The 21,421-nt window shown below is 37.5% G+C and overlaps 1 protein-coding gene across 1 annotated transcript; it reads left to right on the top strand.

Moving 5' to 3' along the window:
• Positions 1 to 4,308: 4,308 nt before the first annotated feature.
• Positions 4,309 to 10,905, top strand: LOC140757377 (uncharacterized). The gene is made up of 4 exons (XM_073093045.1): positions 4,309 to 4,530; positions 5,161 to 5,307; positions 10,097 to 10,262; positions 10,650 to 10,905. The coding sequence occupies exons 1-4, from the start codon at positions 4,429 to 4,431 to the stop codon at positions 10,718 to 10,720; spliced, it is 486 nt and encodes a 161-aa protein (XP_072949146.1). The 5' UTR covers positions 4,309 to 4,428; the 3' UTR covers positions 10,721 to 10,905.
• The last annotated feature ends 10,516 nt before the right edge of the window (positions 10,906 to 21,421 follow it).

Here is a 21,421-nt window from a genome sequence, read left to right as displayed (position 1 = left end):
ATACATATTTTCTTTCAAAACCATTTCAATTTTAATATATTTCGGACTAGACCCGAATTTTATATTTTTTAAGGGCCGAAATAAGCTTCAAGAAAGTTCTTCTTCTTAATGTGCCTCTTCACTACTGAAGGTTGGCCGTTAGTTCCTTGAACCTCTCTCTATCCATGGCTAGGCGAAACAGTTGTTCGACAGAGGTGATGCCTGTCCACTCCCTGATGTTTCTGAGCCACGACTTTTTCCGGCACCCAGCACGTCTCTTCTCTTCCACCTTGCCCATCATGATGAGTTGCAGCAGATAGTACCTATCGTGTCTAAGGACATGGCCGAGGTATACGATCTTGCGCTTCTTGATGGTACGTATCAGCTGCCGGGTCACGTAGACGCGCTGGAGTATGATCTCGTTTCTGACTTTCTGTGTCCAACTGATGCGAAGCATGCGACGATAATACCACATCTCGAATGCTTCTAGACGTCTTCGAGTGTCTTCTTTTAGTGTCCATGCTTCGCAACCGTACACGACGATAGGGCAGATGTAGCATAGGAGGATCCTAACTCGGAGCTTGATGTCAATTCGTCGACAGCACCAAACTTTCCTCATGTTAATAAATGAAGCTCGGGCCATTTCTATCCGGGTCTTAATTTCTTGGTCTGATTCCCATATTTCATTTACCCAAGCTCCGAGGTATTTATACTGTCGAACCTGCTCTAGATTTTTGCCGGCTACGTACATCTTTGGACTTAAGTCAGGGTTTCTGGAAACTACCATACCATACCATACCATTAATTTTGTCTTTTTGATATTGATCGACAGTCCAGCTCTCTCACTGCAATTTTTGACTCTATCAACAATTTCTTGCAGATCTTTTTCTGTTGACGCTATCAAAATTGTGTCATCAGCGTAGCGAAGATTGTTGATGATCTTTCCATTAATCTTTACTCCAGCTGCAAGGCCTTCCAGTGCTTCCGATATTAAAGCCTCTAAATATATGTTGAATAGCAGTGGAGATAAAATGCAACCATGTCGAACACCACGGCGAATCTCAATTTCTTCTGTATCCTCGTTATCTACCCTAACAGTGGCCACTTGATTCTCGTACAATTCAAGAAAGTTACTGTAAAATATATAAACTAAATTAAATTTTAGGGCTTACTAAAATTATTTAATTCTAGCGTTGGAATTACCGTACGAACATTAAAATATCAAAAAAATTTCAAGAACTTTAAAATCTGTATTCATTCCCGGTAAAAGAAACTCATCTTTTATATCCTAAGTAATAAGATTAATCGCCAACTAGCAATAAAAAGTGAGTAAGAAATCCGAGCTGAACGCAGAAGTTGGTCAATAAAATGTGGGATTGAGGTGCAATCGAATTAGTTAAACGATTTGCATAGTGGAGTTTTCACTTATCTGGTTATATATTGATAGAGAATCACCATTTTAAAATACTTGTTATAGAAACGGTATCCTTATTATATACCTGGGGTGACTCTTTTCATAATTAGGGGTATGTTGGATGGTACTTGGTCACGCAGTTGGATGGGTAGTCCAAATGATGCCAAACTACCAACCAAATAAGATCCGATAAGGTTTACGGCTGACAAACGGGACGAACGGCTAAATATGGCCTCCGAATTATTTGAATCGTTGAAGAAATACATTAAGCCGTTTATAAAGTGTCAGACAGTTTTGTGATTTATTTATTGTTTTCAAATAAGTGTAGGAAATCAAAATATTGGTATTTTCAGTTTAAGCTCACGGAAAAAGTTATGCAACTTTAATTTCTTTGTAGGAAGGCTTGTCTAATGGTCAAAATTTTATTTTTAAATGATAACACTAAAATAAAATCTGGTGAAATATAAGAAAGGTACTGAACTATTTTGTTTTTGTCTATATATAAGGACAGAAAGCGGTAGAACCCTTTGTGATTCGACTCCGGTACCAGGTACACAGCGTTAAGGGCTGCTGTGTTATGGTTTGAAGGGTGTGGGAGACATACTTTTACGAGACGTTCCAGCTTAGTCCCCAGAGGTAGCGGCGTATCTGTGGCCGACCTCAGGTAGGAATATCTAATCCTATCTGTGTTAATTACAGATGTCCATGGGCGGCAGTAAACACTTACCATCAGGTGGACTGCATGTTCGTCTGCTACTCCTATATTATAAAAAAAAATCCTATCTGGGGTTGGTTACAGATGTCCATGGTAGGTATGTCTTTAAACGTAATTGATTGAAGAGGAGGAATAAAGTTAAATTCAATACCCACATTCCGAAAGATCATCCCACTGCAAATGTTTTGGTAAAAGTTTAATTCGCTTGAACAACTTGCCCGGTAAAATACAAAATTGGCAAAGTTAAATGGAATTAGCCGAACGATTTGCACTGCGCCACGGCTGCATTTCAACTGCGAAGTGAGAGTTGCAAGCTGACTTGGAATTTTTCGCAATAATTTATTTACTTTGTTTGAAATTTACTCTAAATTGTTTTGTTGGGAAATCATTTGGCAGGAGGGTTGAGTGGGAAAGTGTCTTGTTACTGTCGTTTAGGGTTATCATTAACGCATTCTTTTGTTAGAGTTGCAATTTCTCGTACCTTGGCTATATAAGGCGACTTTTATTCAGAAGAATAATAATGTGATACGCAACTGTGATGGGCTTCGGGTAGAACCACAGCCCTATACTGTTGTCCATAGGCGGTATTTACCTGATGGTATCTACCTGATGGTAGATACTTTATTTGAAAAAGCTTATAATACCACGGTTGGAAGGCTGTTTTCATAGCCATGTGCCAGTTCCAGTGCACGCGCTCCGCCAGATGTACCATCCAATTTAGTATCTACAATATTATCTAAAAAGTACAAGTTTATTTGCTATAGTTTTAAATAGGCCAACAAGTAGGCCACGAATCCCTATACCTATATCAATAGGAACAAAGGTAAAAAGTTCTGTATCAGAAAATAGCTAGAAAATAGAACAGATTCACTACGTTACTAGAGACCGGTGTTAGATAATTCGTGCTAATCCTTTGCACTTACTAATAAAGCTCGTGAACTTTGAAGCTCAGTTTTCATTCATTCGTGGCAAAGCTTTGAATCTTAGAAGACTTCATTATTAAATTTAATCGCCAAAGAAAACTTGAATATCTTCGCTGCAGACGCTGTTTTATGAAAAAAATGTAAAGTTAAACAGGAATTAGTTAAGAGATTTGCATAGCGGAACAATTACCGTTGGAAATCGTTATTTTTTGCTACTCGACGAGATTAAATGACTCGACGGCAGTAGATTTTATGGTAGTTTCGGTAAGAAGATCGTTTTTGTAATAACTGTGCGTGATTTTACCTATCTGCGGAAGGTAATTTTTTCTTCCGTATTTTTTTTTATAATATAGGAGTAGCCGACGAACATGCTGTCCACCTGATGGTAAGTGGCAACTGCCGCCCATGGACGTCTACAATCAACCCCAGATAGGATTAGATATTTCTACCTGAGGTCACCCACAGATGCGCCGCTACTCCTGAGGACTAAGCTGGAACGCCTCGGAAAAGTATGTTTTCCTTACCACACCCTTTAAACCAGAACACAGCAGCGTTTAACACTGCTGTTATGAGGCAAAAATAGGTGTAGCAGTGGTGCAGCCGGAGTTGATCCACAAAGGGTTCTACCACCTTCATAGTATGTGTTTAGTTTTTAGCACGCCCTGCAACCCAAATGCCTTGATGGATTTTAATATAATATTACTAGCTGACCCCGCAAACGTTGTGTTGCCATATAAATAAAAAAATGTTAAGGCTAAACAACCCTTATCATTAGCGGTAGCGGTAGCGGTGGCGGAAAATATTACTTCGTAACGCGAGCGAAGCCTCGGGCAAAAGCTCGTAGGCTATATTTTTACGCAACTCGGTTTTTTGTTTCTTATAACAATTCCCTTATTTAATATTCAGATACTTTTATTTTTGGTGTAATATTCTCTCTTTATAATAAATTAAAGCAGTAAGTATGCAGCACATGTAGTAGTAAGTACGTTACCATATAGACATCAGCATTTTTATAAGGAAACCGCCGTGATGGAACGACGAAAAAATAAAATAAATCGAAAATAGCAAATGAATTCCAAGTACTTCCAAATCGAACGTAATCGTAGGTAGAGGTTAAAATCTTATATTGCACACTTTGATGTAATCTATTACTATCTTTCACTATCTGTGCCAAAAATAAAACCATACAATTCCCACCGTTCCACTTAGCCACTACACGGGCCGCATTTGTGAATTCGAATGAAACATAATCGCGGTCATTGAGGTTGCCTAGCGGAACAACTCAATGCTAATCAATAATGTCAAAACTGAAATCAAAGTCAAAACACATTGTAAAAACGAAAACAACACTAAATTATACGTGAAATGCATCTTAAATATGCTTAGTTTAGAGAAGAATGTTGATCTGGGCGGACATAAGACCTTTGGATCAGGACGAACTTGCTTTCAGAAAGAGAGCGTTGCGAGATGCTGTTATATGTATCGGTTGGCTGAAACTTGTAAGTAATCAAAGCTCTTCGTGGCTATACTATAGCCAAATGAGCATGTAGTTCATCTGATGTTAAGTGGTCATTGCTGCTCATTGATATTTGTAACCAACTGGATATAAAACAGTGGTTATGCGTTATACGTGAGGTCGCACTTGAGAAATGGTATACTCGCTTCGTGCATGCTGACTTACATAAGTTGCCCAGTATCCTCACCCTGCCACCGATACGTTAGAACTGTTTCGCTAGAATTCGGTGTGGTGATGGTACCTCTCCAGTCAAACTACAGGTTCTACCACCAATTACATAAGTATTCTCAATTTTAGTTCAATGGCTAAAGTTTCTAGTCAAAAATTTAATTTCAAAATTAAATTATATCCCACTATTTTGTAATTAACTAAAGTAATTTGTAATTGTTATGTGTGTGTACAATGCATTACGTAATAAAGTTATTTCTTTCTTTTTTCTTTCTTTATAATTAAAAGCGTAAATATGTACTTAGTGACTTGAAAAAAGGTTTGAAAAAATATGTAATGTACCCAACACCGTGAGACGACCTTAATATGTATTTCTCTTCGTATTTTCGCTTCTTGAAATAAGTATATATTTTGTACTTCAACCTAACAAGGATTTATGTTTCAGATATCCGTGATATATTATTTGGTACTGTACTTTCTGATTCACGCGAACAGTAAAGGTTACATGTCGGACGTGTTGCAAATAATGACCTTAGTGACCATAATTCCTCAAGTGCTGCACGGAATTTTGCTGTTTTGGGGTGCACTAGAGGTCAGTATAAATATTGTTAATGCCTCATAGCTGGCGACAGGTTTCCTGTCAGAATGGGAGCAATGAGGCAATAGTCTATCTGTCCCTGTAGTTCCGAGACCAGAATTGGGCTTCGGTATCCGCTGCCTGTCGTAAGAGGCGACTGAAAGGGGGCTTCCGGGGTTGCGGACGGCAAGAGTTGGAGCTCGAACCGCCCGGCCAGCAACCCCGGGATGAACGGCGGTATGTGTAACACCAGATGGGGTGGTGAGTTTCAAGCTCACCTAGAGCCCGACGGGGCGACGCGCCAAGTGGACTCTATGCAGCGCCGAGGACGACCATCGGCGGGGTTTTAGTGCGGTAAATATCCCACATAACCCTGTATCGCTCCCACAGCACCGGGTACCTTTCCCCCTCGTTAAAAAAAAGGTAATAGTCTATCACGCTGACCAATGAAGTAATGGTAAACTACAAACACCATTGAAAACTCTCAGGCATGTAAGCTTCCTCTGCTTTTAAGCAGCTTAAGCTTCAGCTTTTCGTTCGCTGTTAAAAACTTATATTAATTTCTGGTACCCAGCAGGGCATTTTAATGCTCTTACATAAATTATTAAAAATACATTATTAGTGCTTATGTAACTCTTATATGGAACATCTAATCAAAATCTCATGTTTCTAGAACCACTGTAGATTTATAAGACGATTATTTCGACACAATCAAAATAAAGTTCTCGGGAAATATGTTTTTTTTTTTTTTTTTTTTTTTTTTTTAAAACATAGTTTGGTGTTTTACAGTTCATACAAGTAGGTACTACATTTTTTACGAGCGTATGTAGATATGTATGTCTTAAAACTTTGTCTTCGTGTCTTTAAAATATGAGGTGTTATGTCGTTGGATTAGTCTAAATTGTGGGACAGAGTGCCTCCTTACCTACAACGGATCATCGGGGACTACTTGTCTGGGCGTGCGGTGGAATACCCCGGTCAAGACCGGTGGTGTCGGCGGGAAATGTCGTGCGGAGTTCCACAAGGGTCAGTGTTGGGTCCCCTCTTGTGGAACATTGGCTACGACTGGGTACTGAGAGGAGCTCTCCTTTCGGGTGTCGGCGTTATTTGTTACGCGGACGACACCTTGGTGACTGCTTGTGGCCAGAACCACAGGGTTGCTTCTCTCCGCGCCACCGCCGGCACGGCATTCGTGGTGGGCCGCATACGGCGATTGGGTTTGCGGGTGGCGCTCGAAAAATCTGAGGCTGTGATATTTCATGGCCCTCGGAAAGCGCCACCCCGGGATTGCCATATCGTCGTCTCCGGAGTTCGCATCGACGTGAGGCCGTCGATCAGGTATCTAGGGCTCGTCCTGGATAGCCGGTGGGACTTCGGTCCCCACTTTGAATGCCTAGCGCCTCGGCTACTGAGGACGGCAGCGGCCTTGGGCAGGCTGCTGCCAAACCTCGGCGGGCCAGAGACGTCGTGTCGACGTCTCTACACGAGCATCGTGAAATCGATGGCTCTATACGGGGCCCCTGTATGGGCCGATGCCCTGAATCGCCGTAATGTCGCTCTGCTAATGCGAGCCCAGCGGGTATTGGCGATCAGGGTTATACGGGGCTATCGCACGATCTCGTGTGAGGCAGCCTGCGTGCTGGCGGGTTCTTTGCCCTGGGATTTGGAAGCGAGAGCCCTTGCGTCGCTGCGTCAGTGGCGTGAGGAGGCGCTCCGATCCTGGGGCCGCCCGCCCGCACGGCAGGAATTGGAGGGGCACAGAGCTGAGCTGCGTCAAAGGGCTACCGAAATGTGGACGTCCAGGCTGGCGAATCCTACCGCCGGCCAGCGGACTATCGAGGCAATTCGTCCGATTTTTCAGCAGTGGTTAGGTAGGCGATTCGGCGTCCTGTCTTTCCGTCTGACACAGATACTCTCGGGACATGGTTGTTTCGGGAGTTATCTGTGCCGGATCGGGCGGGAGCCGACAGCCAGGTGCCATCACTGCGACAATTGCCTCGATGAGACGGCCCAGCATACGTTGGAGGTATGCCGTGCGTGGAATGCGGAGCGCAGCGCGCTCAGCTCTGTATTAGGGGCCGACCTCTCTCTCTCGACCGTAGTTCGTGCTATGGTTGAGAGTGACAGGTCGTGGCAGGCGGTGCGCTCCTTCTGCGAAGCAGTAATGCTCGCGAAGGAAGCGGCGGAGAGGGCTAGAGAGGATGATGTGTCTTCCCAGCCGCTTCGTCGCAGGCGCACGGGACGCCGTAGGGCGGCTCATGGTGAAGGCCGCCCTTTCCCCGTCCCATGAGCCCACCGAGGCGGATTCGGGGGAATCCAACTCTTTTAGGGCTCGAGGTGTCGTGCGTGCGTTCTGCACGCTCATCTCATGAGGGACACCAGTGAGAGGGGCCCCTCCCTCTCGGGACGTGGCTGGCGTTAACATCAGCGCCGGCCGACGTTGCCGGGCCGCGAATGTAATGCTAACGCTTCTCGTGACCCGGCATCGAGCGTCCAGAGGAACGCCGCGGAGTTTTAATCGGTAAGAGTCCGACATATCCCTTTCGCTCCCCCGGGCGTAAGGGAATCCATGAGGATTTCTCCGCGTAAAAAAAAAAAAAAAGTCTAAATTGTGGGAGTCACATTGACTATATTTTTAAGACAGTTTTATTGAATAATTCGACTAATTTTAGTAATTGTCATATGAGTTTGTACGATAGTAACATCAATGATGCGGTTTCGTTATCATGAGCAAATTGTGCCAAAACTAGGTACGTTGGCACCCCAACACTAAGCTTAGGTAAACTACTTGAATATGAATACATTTGCATACTCATACCATGAAGCTAGGAGTACTTGGGTTTAAATGCACCAATTATTATATTTGGGCTAATATTTGTTGGACTTTGTGGTGAACTGGTGAAAGCTTATAACACGATTATAACCTGTTTTATTCAGATTATAACACAAAGCGGTGTTTACTTTACTCTCGTTTATTTTTGGAGAATAAGTGAAACATAACCGAAGCATATAAAATATCTCTGCCTGATAACAGAAGTGTTAGGTACTGCGATGTTCCGGCTTATACTTATTCGAGTTGAGGATTCTGATCTTATCTGGGTTGGATTACAGATGTCCATGAGCGGCAGTACCCACATAAGATGAACTGCGTGCTTGATCTACTTTTGTATTATAAGAAAATATGACATAATATATTTTCACTGTGAGGGAGATATAAAGGCACGAGGGCGCACGGAGGCGCACGTGAACAAAGATAGGAAGGGTCGCGGTAAAATACAATTACCAAAGTTCATGTTGAAAGCGACACCGCGTTGTTAAACTAACCCCTATCCTAATGTTTCCCTTCCACGAAATATAATCTTGTACATCCTAATTGTACCCGGTCACTGACCGGTGTATATCCGCGTTTGAATGTCGGTTTCATGTCACTGTTGTGGTTCTAATTATTGTCTGGACGGACATAGAGTAATTGGTACGGAGTAACTAGATATTATTATATTATTCTATATTACGTGTCTGAGTTTCTTAGTATTAGTGCCTGAGATGAAGCTGGTAGTGCCTTCTGAGTTCTTGTTTAGGGGAAATAAAAGTATCGATAGTCATGCTTGTTATCGGATTAACACTATTAGCTCTGTTATTTTTTACGTTAGAAATACATTAAATTATATATTAAAATATCTGCCAATTAAATAAATTTATAATTAAATATTAAAAAAATATATATTACAGTCATTTTGTTTTTCGTATTCTTTTCAGAAAACCTTTCGATTGATACCCATATCAAGGGGATGCATAACATCTAGATTCCCCATCTTTGATCATTCGCTAACTTGATATAATTACTTAACTGAAAATTTGCTAATGAAACATTGTAATGCAAACCGAACGTGTAAGGCTTAATTGGTTGGGCTTAAATTTTGTCGAAAGATTTGACCATCGCATGCACATGAACGACAAGTTAATAAATAAATGGTTGCAAAATACTCAAACACCTTTTATTTTTATCATGCGTGACACAAAAGCATCGGTCTTAAATTGCATCAGATGGATCGCTAACGCGCTGTTTGTTCCCTAACGAAGTTAGGAGTCTGGACGCTCCACTTATCCCAGTTTGTTCTGTCACCTAAGCCGACGACGAGCGAACAATTCAATTTTGTACTTTTGAAATTGCATTACTGGGAGTGAAATCGAATTTCAAAGAAAAACTCTTTGTCTGGGCACTAATCGCATCTCGCAAATCCTCGTAAAATAGCACCTTTTATGCATGATCTTAATATGATTTGATGTTTTGAAAAATTGTGTCTGTAATCCTGATTTTACACAGTGTGACAGAAGCTTAATGAAAATGCTAAATTTTTTTACGATATTTTTATTACTAATCTGATGGCATGCAATTTGGCTGGCTTTGGCTTTGATTAACGACTATGACATCTTTTGAGCACGATGGGTTACGGGTATCGCCAATATGAGACTGACTTGGCAATAACCATTATCACAGCAAAAAAATGTTATTCATACATTTTGTTTCATTAGAAATCTGAATTAAAATACCAGAGGTGTTGGAAAAACTGTTTCACCCCAGTTGAATTGTTTTTCTAATTAATACAGACAAGCACAAAGCAGATCATTAGATGGTAAGCCGGCACTATAACAATGAAAAGCTGTAATAAACAGCGAATGGCATTGAATATCTTTAACTTCTTTCTTTATCGAGGATTGGGCTAATAACTTACTATGATATTTTAACCTTTTGCGATTATTACTTACCATTATTTGCTTTTGAAATAACGTATTCTAATTGCAGGAGAAGACACTGGCTCTAGAATTGGGGTTATGGCTTTGTCTCATGGTGGCTTCGTACAACACAGTGTTAGGTGTGATGGGCGGGATCTACTTTATCCGGACCGGTCATCTGACCATGCACTTCTTGCTGGCTGTTATATTTGGACTACTCTCATTTTCATTGTTTAGTAAGTAATTAAAAAAACTTTCGAAGAAAGAAAGAAAGTGAAATAGTTTCTGTTTCTAAAAAACTGTTTTTTTATACACACTTTTTTAAAATATTAAAGTTTGCCGCCCATGGACATCTGTTTTGAACCTCAGATAAAATAAGAGTCTTATCAGAGGCCGGCCATATTACGAATTACCTCTGATGATTAAGTTGGAATGCCTTTGATGGGTATGCCTTTTAACCACACTCTTCAAACCAGACCACAGCAGCACTGAACTTTGGTCAGAGTCAGGTCAAGTCTGACATCTATAACATAATAAAACCTGGTATTTATTTTTGCCAATGAGTCCAATACTTTTATAGTACTTAATTATAATGGTACTTAATTATATTTTTTCCTTTGTAGCAATCCTATGTCATGACATCGTTATAATTTACGCTTATAAGAGAATTCTGATGACTGAAAATATGCGATGAAAAACGTTTTGAAAATTAAAAGGTATAAAATATAAAGAAGAATTATCAACTAACGTCTATTGATAAATTAGTTTTTATAGATGTTAATTTAATTACGGTCGTACTAATTAGGTGAATTTTCGAGTTTATAAAATGTTTTAGAATTTATAATGTAAGTCATTTTTAAATAAATTTTATTTTGAGTATTCACTGATTTTTCAGTTCAGTTCAGGTGGACTGTTTTCTCGTCTGCCACTTCAATACTATAAATAAGTTATTTACCAAGTATATACTCGTAGGAAAGTGAGAGTAGCGAACTTTTTATCGTTCAAAAATTCCGCTTGAACCATGTCAATACACAGTATTTTCCTCAACCACGCGAATCATAGCGAGATTATCAAACCATTCGCGGAAAAAAGGCCAAGTATTTGAGGAAAGAAAAGAAAAACATTCCACGTCATTTTATTACTCTTGTAAAGTCGTGTACGTACGCCGACAAAATGTTGAAAAGCTCTTGGCCTCAAGTGGCTCATTCATTAGATTGAACAATTTTACCAGAAAAACACTCATCATCAATAGGGTCGAACAAATTCTTATATTTATAACTGAAATTTTGCTCCACAAGCCCGAAGCAAGAGCAATCTTATGTCTTGCTAACAAGGTCCAAAACACGTTGCGAGTAGAGGGTAGATTTATAGACTTTTGGGATTCATTTGGTAATGAAGACATTTATCTTATAATAACTTCAAGTATATTTGGTATTTATTTACACAATTTTCTCTTTCAATAAAGGAAAATTATTTTACCTGCTAGAAACACTAAACTTTCGCCTTTCAAGTACCGAGATTTTAATATTGTGCGTGGGTTTGATAAATTTAGTATCAAGTACAGTATTTTATACTAGAATTATCAAGTTATTAACAAGTCCAATACCTAAAAACACTAGGTTCTTTTCACACAACCAATTTGGATTTAAATAATTAGAGTATTGTCAACGAATAATGTAATGATATACGTTACTTCTTGCTAGATACCTACAGAGGACAGTAAAGCGAAGAATGTCGTGATGATTTTTGGAATTTTTCGTCGGGGTTACTTTCCTTCATATAATTTAAACATGTATTCTTTATTAACACTCAAATTAATGAAATATTTTATGTATAACACCTACTCGAAATTTTGTGTCATATAAATGTTATGATTTAGGTCAATATCCAATAACTTGGAATTGTTTTAGGAGAATAACCGTTACAATCGTCATCTTTTTAATTAGTCCTTGTACTTGTAGTTAAAAAAGCTATGAAATAGCTACTTACTAAAATAAATGACAATTTGTAAGAAGTGAAAAGTGGTTATTTTATAATGTACAGTGAAGCTTTGGAATTACTTTAATTTTAATACTGAAACTTAAATAAATATAAAAAATAGTAGATACGAAAGCTTAAAATTTAAAAATATATATTAGAACAACGATACAAATAAACTTAAAACATAATTGCAGACATTTTATACATAAATAGTAAGAAGATTTGGTATCTTTTTAAGTACTTTATATTAAAATTGATTCATATGAAAACCATTTTTTTCTGATATACCCAATCAGTAAATGCCTATTGTAAACTCCTGAAAAGCAGCATTCTTTTATCATTCAATTAATGCTAAATAATTATTTTTGTTGTATACTTCACTCTTCAAAGTATTAAGGCACACATGAATGTATTCAATATTCAATTTATCATATTAGCTTCTTTAAATTAATTCTAATCTGTAACTATTCACAACAATGATGATATAGAACCAGAAGAAAGTATATAAAACGGTTAAGAAAGACAAACTGACGGCAATACCAACACCGGGATTTTCGAAACAGTTCTGATTCACGAAGAAACAATATACACATACACCTAATGTAAGTGTCCAGTCCAGAATCAGATGTAGTACTGCACTCCAGAGGAATATTTTCAACAGTAGATCGAATCTTCTCAAAACTCCAATTAGGAGAACGAAACTGGTGAGGAACAATTCACCTATGAGCATGAATAACACTGTCAGGTAGAATAAAAGGTCCATCTTCTGCTTGTATAAGTTTTTCCATTCCGTATAATTTAGCAGCACGGACGAAAACATAATGAATCCAATAAATCCATACATTAATCCAAAAGCAGCAATCATGACGGATCCTTCCTTTAATGGGCAGCATATTAGAAAATCTTCGACCGTGGGCAAGGCGTCCCAATATGTACTTCCCATCGAAAAAGTTGCACTCTATAATATTTACATAATATTATGAACTTTTCGTTTGAATAAGTCAATATAAACTTTGACTTCTAAATCCGTATGACATATGTCATTCGTTCATTTGTAAACAAGCACCGAGGCGCAGATATTTCTGAAACGCCAATATTATTTTTTATGAATTTGAAGTTCTTATTAGTGATCGAAGATTTGAAGACATGAAGTTAATAATTTATTAACGGTATTGTCTAGTATTGCCATATATTTTCCCAAAAACGGTACCCATAGACAATACAATATTTTCAATGTTCACTGTACATGATTAATTTTATAATACTTAATTATTTTAATGAGCCTAAATTCTTAAATTTACCAAACCGGGTTAATTGTGTTATGATCATGACTGAATACAAATAATTAATATCTATTTACAGTTATCTAAGAAAAGTGATATAGTATGTTTTAAGTTGTCCGTTTATAAAATTTTAGTATTCAAAAGGCATCCCAGGACTGAACTTAAAAGTTTCGATAGAAAATTTTGCATCAAATTATAAAGTTTGCTCTTTATCTGTCGGATGCTTGTTGGACCGTTAAATAGCAGAATTTTATAAATATACGATAAGTTTTCGTATGATGTCTGAGAGTAAATATCTAGATTTTTTTATCCATCAGTTTTAAGACTCGGAATATAAACATAGTAGCATATAAACAAAACGTTCGGCTACGCATATTGATGTCCGTGGCAGATGATTATCTTAATATGAAGTACACTATATTCCTATCCTATCCTATCCTATCCTATCACATCCTATCCTATATCGTATCTCATCAACCCATTACTGTCCCACTGCTGGGCACGAGTCTCCTCTCCTAAAGAGAAGGATTAGGCCATAGTCCACCGCGCTGGCCAAGTGCGTATTGGTAGACTTCACATACCTTTGAGTTCTCAGGTATGCAGGTTTCCTCACGATGTTTTCCTTCACTGTTTAGCAAGTGATAATTAATTTCTAATACGCACATAACTTTGAAAAATCAGAGCGTGCCTGGGATTTGAACCTCGGACCTCTCGATCGAGAGGCCGAGTTTCTTAACCACTAGGCTATCACTTCCTTCTATTACGTATATACTAACATTTAACATGTGCGCTATCGGAGTAACTTCCGACATCTCGATTGGATAATGTGTAGCTACTCTTAGCTTTTTCCTTTAATCTCGCCAACAGTATTTGTATTCACGGTAGCCACATCGCGCTACTTATCACAAAACATTATGTGCGAATACCTCAGAGACATGAGTTATGATGGTTTTGGCAAGCGGATCCAGATTGGATCTCGGCCGCACGTACCAACGTATGTTGAGTTACTTTATGTTCTGGAGTTGGTTATCTTCGTATATGTGAATCTTTCTTCTATTTGCAGAAAAAAATACAAAATGATTTCCGATGAAGAAACTTTCCAAAGGGGTCGCGCTGTGTGTAATTTTTGTGTACTGATTTTTTGGCGCGCCCTGTAACTTGGACGTTTTGAAGGATTTAACATATTGTTTGTCGTTGGGTTCGTCTAAATTGTAGGAGTGGCAAGGGATATATTTTAAGGCAGAGAGGGTTTTTGATTTGAAGAGCACGTCTGAGTCATTGCTGCGTATGAACGTCTGTAACTATATTAACAGGCGTTCTGCTCAAAGTCAAAGATACTATCCCTGAGGGCTAAACGTGTTATGTATGAATTTTTAATTACAGATTTATATCTTCAGTAACGCGACTGTCAAAGGATTGTAAAGAAAATAATTTTGTCCGACACGACACGTTGAATGTCTACAGTATCTTATAGATAAAAATGGCAACTTTAGCCGAAATAAGCCGTTTGTCATTTTCCAAAGCGCTTTTTCTTGCAACAAAAGAAAAATCCCGACTATATTTATATGATCCAGGCAGCATCATTCAAGGAGTAAGCGCTTTTTCTGCTTGTAATTACAGCTATCGCATCCTTCTAACTGAAACACAGACTGGTTGTGCTATTCATGCCGAAATTGCTTACATTTTTGTCCCAGCATAAAAGCTCCAAGAGGAAACTTCCCTTTAATTTTACAAAATTCACGTCACAATTTTACTCTTTGCGATGTTTGAGATGCATTACATTTTTGGAAACTTTACAGCGCTTTTTGATTCAAACGCAAGAATTTTGAGCATTAGATAACTGCTTTATATTATGCAGTTTTCTGTTCGTGTATTTTTGAAATGGAAACAATTTCCGAACGTTCACAATAATGAAGTCATTATATTTGTCGCTAAAAATGTGTTTTAGGTTACCGTTACCTACATAAAAGATTTTGCTACTGGACTGGGAAGAAGAAATTTTCAGTCTCTCACAGTATTTTTAAATAAAAAGTAGCAATACTAGATATCGATTGCGACTTTACCTGCATATACAGTAATCGTTGATTATAAAGTAAGGGTAGAACCCTTCATATTTCGTGTTACGGGCAGCACATCGGATACATCACCGCCATATTATCTACTTTTGGCTAAAAAACAGTAGTTAGCGCTATTGTGTTTTGGTTGTAGTTAGGGCGAAGTTAGTACTAGAAACTAATACGACGATATGTATATATTGTTTTCAGGATACGCACTGCACCTCCTCCTATGTGTCCTCCTCCTATGTGACCTCCCTACCTATGTGTTAAGTTTTTAACGGGATTGACCGCTTTCTATCAGGTGGACAACATAGTTTGCTTAATAAATAATTATACTGTGAAGGAAACAATAAAATCTACTCAAACACTTGGTATGTTAACGGTGGTATGAAGAATTATTTCGTCAATATCCCTATTACGGATTCAGTGGGGCTCAATAAACAAGCCAATTTTATCCCTTTCACGGTCAGTCAGTTCGAATGGGCCTTTATCATAAATCTTCAAAGAATCAGCAAAACCCTTTTCGATATTTTTCTTATTATAGTAAGCGTTGGTATTTTGCTTCCATATTTTATATTTGCGGTAGAACCACGCTTGGACTTTGTAAATCTAATACCTATATTTTTTTTAATTATTCATTAATATATCATAGTGCTGCCTCGTGCCTTTACACGGCATTTGACTATGAAGCCTGACTGAGTCTAATTATGAAGTCTAGAAATGGAAAGTGGAACTTTTCAATGAAAAATTGTTTTTATATAATATGGATAGAAGTAGCAAACAATCATACCATTTACCTAAATGTAAGTGACCACCGTCACCCATGGACATCTGTAATCAATTAGAAAAGATAACGAAACCACGAAGGGGTTCCACCTTCAAACCTCAAAGCATTGCATATCACTGCATGAAATCAACGCATGCATATGCAATCAATGCACGAAAGAACAGCGTATATCACACTATCTATTCGATATGCAAATAGCAAATAGATAATAATCTCTAAACCAAACAAACATAAATTCGGACAATGGCACGTATGGCGAACGCGTACGCGGAACGGATTATCGAATGGCAGAGATAGCCTCAATATTTTCAAATTGTAGGGGGCTTTGTGTATTTTACGATATTTTTAGTATCACTCTACCTTTTTGAATTTTAATACCATACACATGCGACAAGTAGTAGAAAAGAGCTTTGGAATTATTTTTCGCTCTAACTTATCAGTTGTTTTACTTTACTTGTAGTTTGTAGCCTAAAATAAAAATAAAAATAATTTAATTTTATTACACTTAAGCTGCATTTTGTAGGATCATTACATATATTAAAAATAAGATATAATATATTATAATTAAATTTCATTATCCATACATTATGCTTTAATTGCAATAAAATCGAAATAATTTTCTAGAGTTCAAGAAACATAAAACAAAAAAAAAACCCGGCTGCAAAAAATATAGCCTACGACACTCCCACAAGTTATACGAATTAAGTACGAAACCTCATACAATAATATAAAAATCCGCAACGTTTTTGCGCTTCAGGGCGTGCCAAAGAAATGAGACAAACACTCGGAAAACATTACTCTCCGCAGTCGGTTAAAATGACAAACAGCCATCTAATAGAATGTCACGCTAATCCCCATGACATTTAATCAGCAATGCTAATTTACCGTTTTGGACGCGGGTCGCACATAAATCGATTGTTCGGAACGGATTCGCGCAATCCAATTGCAACATTCCGTTCCGATTTGAAATGTGCCCGACGTTGCGAGGGTTAATTCCGGAAAACCTACGCATCATATAGAATCATTATCTAATATTGTACGATGTCTGCATGTTACGGTTGTATACATGAATGACACGTAGACCGCCTATTGCGTAGTTCTGCTACGATTAGTGCTCATTCCTTTCCCGTTCGTAGCATTTTATAATCTGGTTTTTAGAATACAGATTCGAAAAATATTAAATATCTTGAAAAATTATTACTCCTTTCAAGATAGTAACCCTACGTGTTTCGACTCCGAAGACTCCAGATCTTTACGGCCTAACAACTATAGTGTTTAGTACAACTTATCCAAGGTGTTCCAACTTAGTCCTGTGTTGGAGCAACGCATTCGTGGCTAACTTCATGTAGGACTCCAATATTTTCTTACAGATGTCCATGGACGGTAGTAGCCTCGCCTCGTCAGATGGGTGGCATAATCATTTGTTATCAATATTATTGTTATAAAACTTTTGTACGCTCGTCTCTATTAATACCTACAGTGACGAAAAGCCTCATTCAACTAACTTTACCCCTTTGTCAATATTTCAACAACGTTTCTCTCTTACGTAACTGCCATGTGTTAATTAAACATAGTGTTATTAAATTAACTAAGTGCTTCTAGGCTTACTCTAATGGAAAATCTGGAAAACTTAGAGTTAGTGCGGTGTAATTATAATTTAGTGGTTAGTAGTTTTCCCAACGCGTGTCACGTTTGGCTCTGTTAAGTTTCAAGGCTTTGAGAAAAGTTTTAGTCTGCATTGATAATTAAATTTTATAAATATCTTTTGGGTTTTGGAAAATATTTTTCAGATCTTAGTGTAAAAAAGTGATCTTAGTTCTTAGTGTAAATAACGGCCAAGTGTGTAAAAAAGCGTTGTTTTATTGTTAAAAATAAAACATTAGCCGATGGATAATGAAATGTGATTGTAGTTTTTAAGTAATTTAATAGAAAAGTTTTAGTCTGCATTGATAATTAAATTTTAGAAATATCTTTTGGGTTTTGGAAAATATTTTTCAGATCTTAGTGTAAAAAAGTGATCTTAGTTCTTAGTGTAAATAACGGTCAAGTGTGTAAAAAAGTGTTGTTTTATTGTTAAAAATAAAAAAATAGCCGATGGATAATGAAATGTGATTGTAGTTTTTAAGTAAATTACGTTTTTATTTATTATGCAAAAGTAATTTAACTATTAATTTCTTATATTATAATGTAATAATAGAAGAAAAGCATATCGTCCACCTTATGGAATCAACCTTACATTGGATCAGAATCTAATATGTGTCAGGTTTTATTTCTAGTCAGGCTGTCTCTTCGTGATTTTAGATTTACATTCAGATATTAAGTTTTTGCTAATCTACTTCTACGCGGAAAGTACTTATTTTCAAGCAATTTCAGGCAGGATTTTTCATGCACAGTTTTATACAGCCCAACTTTGCGTACCTCAAAATAGTTGAGACAAAAACCTCTGAATAAAGTAATGCAATAACTCAAAACATTTTCATAAATACCAAGCGAACCGTGCAACAAGTTCGGATACGGCAGCTAAAAAACGATCCAAAAAGAAACGATATTGCTAAACTTTGGCGGGAAAATAGCCGTTAGTAACGTTAGCAATAATGCTCAAATTTGTTTATAGGTTCCACACTATCCGCGCCCAATGAGCGAAGTTTGATAAAACGGCCGTGACTAAGGATGTGCTTGGAAATAATCGATTCGAAAAAAATCGAGCGATTTCACGTTAATCAATTTCTATTCGAATTACGCTATTCCAGTTGATTGGATTTACGTCTGGGTGTTTCTTAGCTATAGCTTCATCCGGTAAGTGGAGCGATAGTCAGGATATAGATTTTAAAATTTAAGGACCAATTGATATATTTTGGATTTATAATATTTTCATCCTAATGTATGTTAGTTAAAATTTTGGTTTTGGCATTTTTTAATATATAACACCCAGTCCGTACTACATATATTTTTAGTTGATCCTAACGGTAAAGCGTAAGGGTACAGCCCTTACCAGGAGTTTTTACGTTTCGACAAATATGACTGTTTTGGTATTCGTTTACGTATTTGTCCATACAAATTCCAATCAGCGCCCCTAGCGGATTGTGTCAGAACTAGGAAATCGTATGGGCCAATACGTAAACAAATACCAAAACAGTCATATTTGTCAAAACGTAAAATCTCATGGTAAGGGTACTGGTTATCTAATGGAAAATGGTCACAGTCGTCTATAGACATTTGCATCTGCAATAAATTGCCGGCTTTAGAGAAGAGCACTTTTGTCCTGTTTTTGAAGAGTTCCATATTAAAGCACTCCGGGAATACATCAGAAGCTAGTTCATTTCATATCTTGTACTTCGAAACACAAATATTTAATTACTCAATTAGTGACAATCTAATTTGAGTATTGAATCGAATTGGATTATCGCGTTACTTACTTACTATAATGATTAAGTTAGTAAGCCAAGTTGGCTCATCACTAGTTATGTGCACGGTTTTTATGAATATTTTCAATTTGATGCACGACTTAACTTTGTTAGTGATGTCGCATCAATTTTGCGTTATCGCTGTGTTGAAATATGTACACCAATTTTTTTGGGTTTTGTGTAATAGAAGAAACTAATGGACTAACAGTAAATTGCATGTCAAAACTTGTCATGTGCTTTGCAAACCTTAGAAGTATGTAGTAAATACGTAAAAAACATTAATATCAAGCAATTGAGACGCTAGTGGTTAAAAGTTCGTCCTCTCATTGGGAGTCGCAGGTTCGAATCCCAGGCATGCACTTCTGACTTTTTGAAGCTATTGGCGTATTAGAAATTAATTGCCAATTAAGAAAACTGAGAGTTATAAAAACAAAAGTTCTCAACGGTGTGTTAAGTCTACCAATTCGAATTAGGCCAGCGCGGTGGCCTATGGACTAAAGCTCTCTCAGTCTGAGAGAAGGCCCGTGCCCAGCTGTGGGACAATAATGGATTGATGACAAACATTAAACCAGAAAAGGTAGTAAGTGTTATTATTGTAAAAATTGCGCGTTTCCAAAATTGCCATTGCCTTTTCATGTACGCTTCCGTGCTTTTTGATGACCCGTGAAGCTGTCAGATTCGGTTGTTATCATCGGTCAACAGTCGGTCGTGTTGAATATCAAGCAATTTAAAGTTTTGACACAAGGAGATTATTAATTTATAACTTTCTCTAACAATAACAGAATAAATGAAGGTAAGTATAAATGAATGAATACTTAAGCAGTAATAACAAGTAGCATACAATTTTTAATGTAAAAGTACGTCTTATTGTTCCTATAGAGACGAGACCCACGTCCAGCTGTGGGATATAAAGCACATACAGGCTGATTTAAAAAAACACTACCATAAAAATTGTCACTATCACTGTCTTTGGGAAGGGTTCCCAAAAGGTTCAGGTTGTTTTTATTTTACTTAGAACGAGTTATTTTTACTTCATTTTATACAGGAGAGAAAACTTGAAGACAGCATTCAGCTTCAACTTGAAGCGTATAACGTCGTGTCACGTGATCACGTGTCGGTTACGTCACGCGCCGCAAAGCGCTCACGTCACGATCAAATTGCTCGACCCCCATCACGGTTATTTGACAGAACGTTCAGTCGTTCAAATGTGTTGGGCTTTCTGAATTTTTTTTCAACATCAAAAGATTTTTCTGACGTGTCGTAAATAGACAACCTTAATATCCTTAAAGCGTAAATGTTACGTAATATTTGCTTTTTCAGAATTATTTTGGCCGCTAAGAACGAATATAATGTTTTGGCTAAAGAGCTATAAACTCTTGTTTTATTTATATCCGCTGTAGTATTTTCATAGAAACTTTACTGCTCTAAGGAATAAATAATAGAATAGTAAAGTAATAAAAATACAAGACAAGTCGTAAACAGTAGAATCGGTGATATAAACGTGGTCCGTGAAACATCAGTAAAAACCTTTGAATAGGACAATACTAACCGAATACCGATCATCGGTTTTAGCTGTGAAAAAAAGTTTGAACGCCTCCTTTAAATAAATTTCTTCATATACCAGAACAGAAATTATATCTGCTATTAATAATTAAAAGCAAATAAAACAACAGCAAAGTCAACAATAACAACAACGACAAAACAACAACAACACTTGGAACAATGTATAATATGTGTCCATATTGAGGATAAACTTAAGTGTCCACTTTTAAAACGTACCTTACACTTATCTAAAGTTCAATTGACTTTATCTGTTTAAATGTTATCTACGTTCCAAGAGTCCTTTATAAATTACCTTTATTAACTCAACAAAAAGTTACTCGA

The sequence above is a fragment of the Epargyreus clarus genome, unplaced genomic scaffold (assembly GCF_041222505.1).
Source record: "Epargyreus clarus isolate Ecla_fem2 unplaced genomic scaffold, WU_Ecla_fem_2.2 ptg000001l, whole genome shotgun sequence".
NCBI lineage: Eukaryota > Metazoa > Arthropoda > Insecta > Lepidoptera > Hesperiidae > Epargyreus > Epargyreus clarus.
This window is presented reverse-complemented; position numbering and strand designations above follow the sequence as displayed.

What these genes read in the sequence shown, in the direction of transcription:
- LOC140757377 (XM_073093045.1), top strand. Translation starts at nt 4,429, where the DNA reads ATGTTGATCTGGGCGGACATAAGACCTTTGGATCAGGACGAACTTGCT. An exon ending in TGTTTTGGGGTGCACTAGAG is followed by an intron (nt 5,308 to 10,096) that starts GTCAGTATAAAT and finishes TTCTAATTGCAG; the next exon opens with GAGAAGACACTGGCTCTAGA. An exon ending in ACTCTCATTTTCATTGTTTA is followed by an intron (nt 10,263 to 10,649) that starts GTAAGTAATTAA and finishes TTTCCTTTGTAG; the next exon opens with CAATCCTATGTCATGACATC.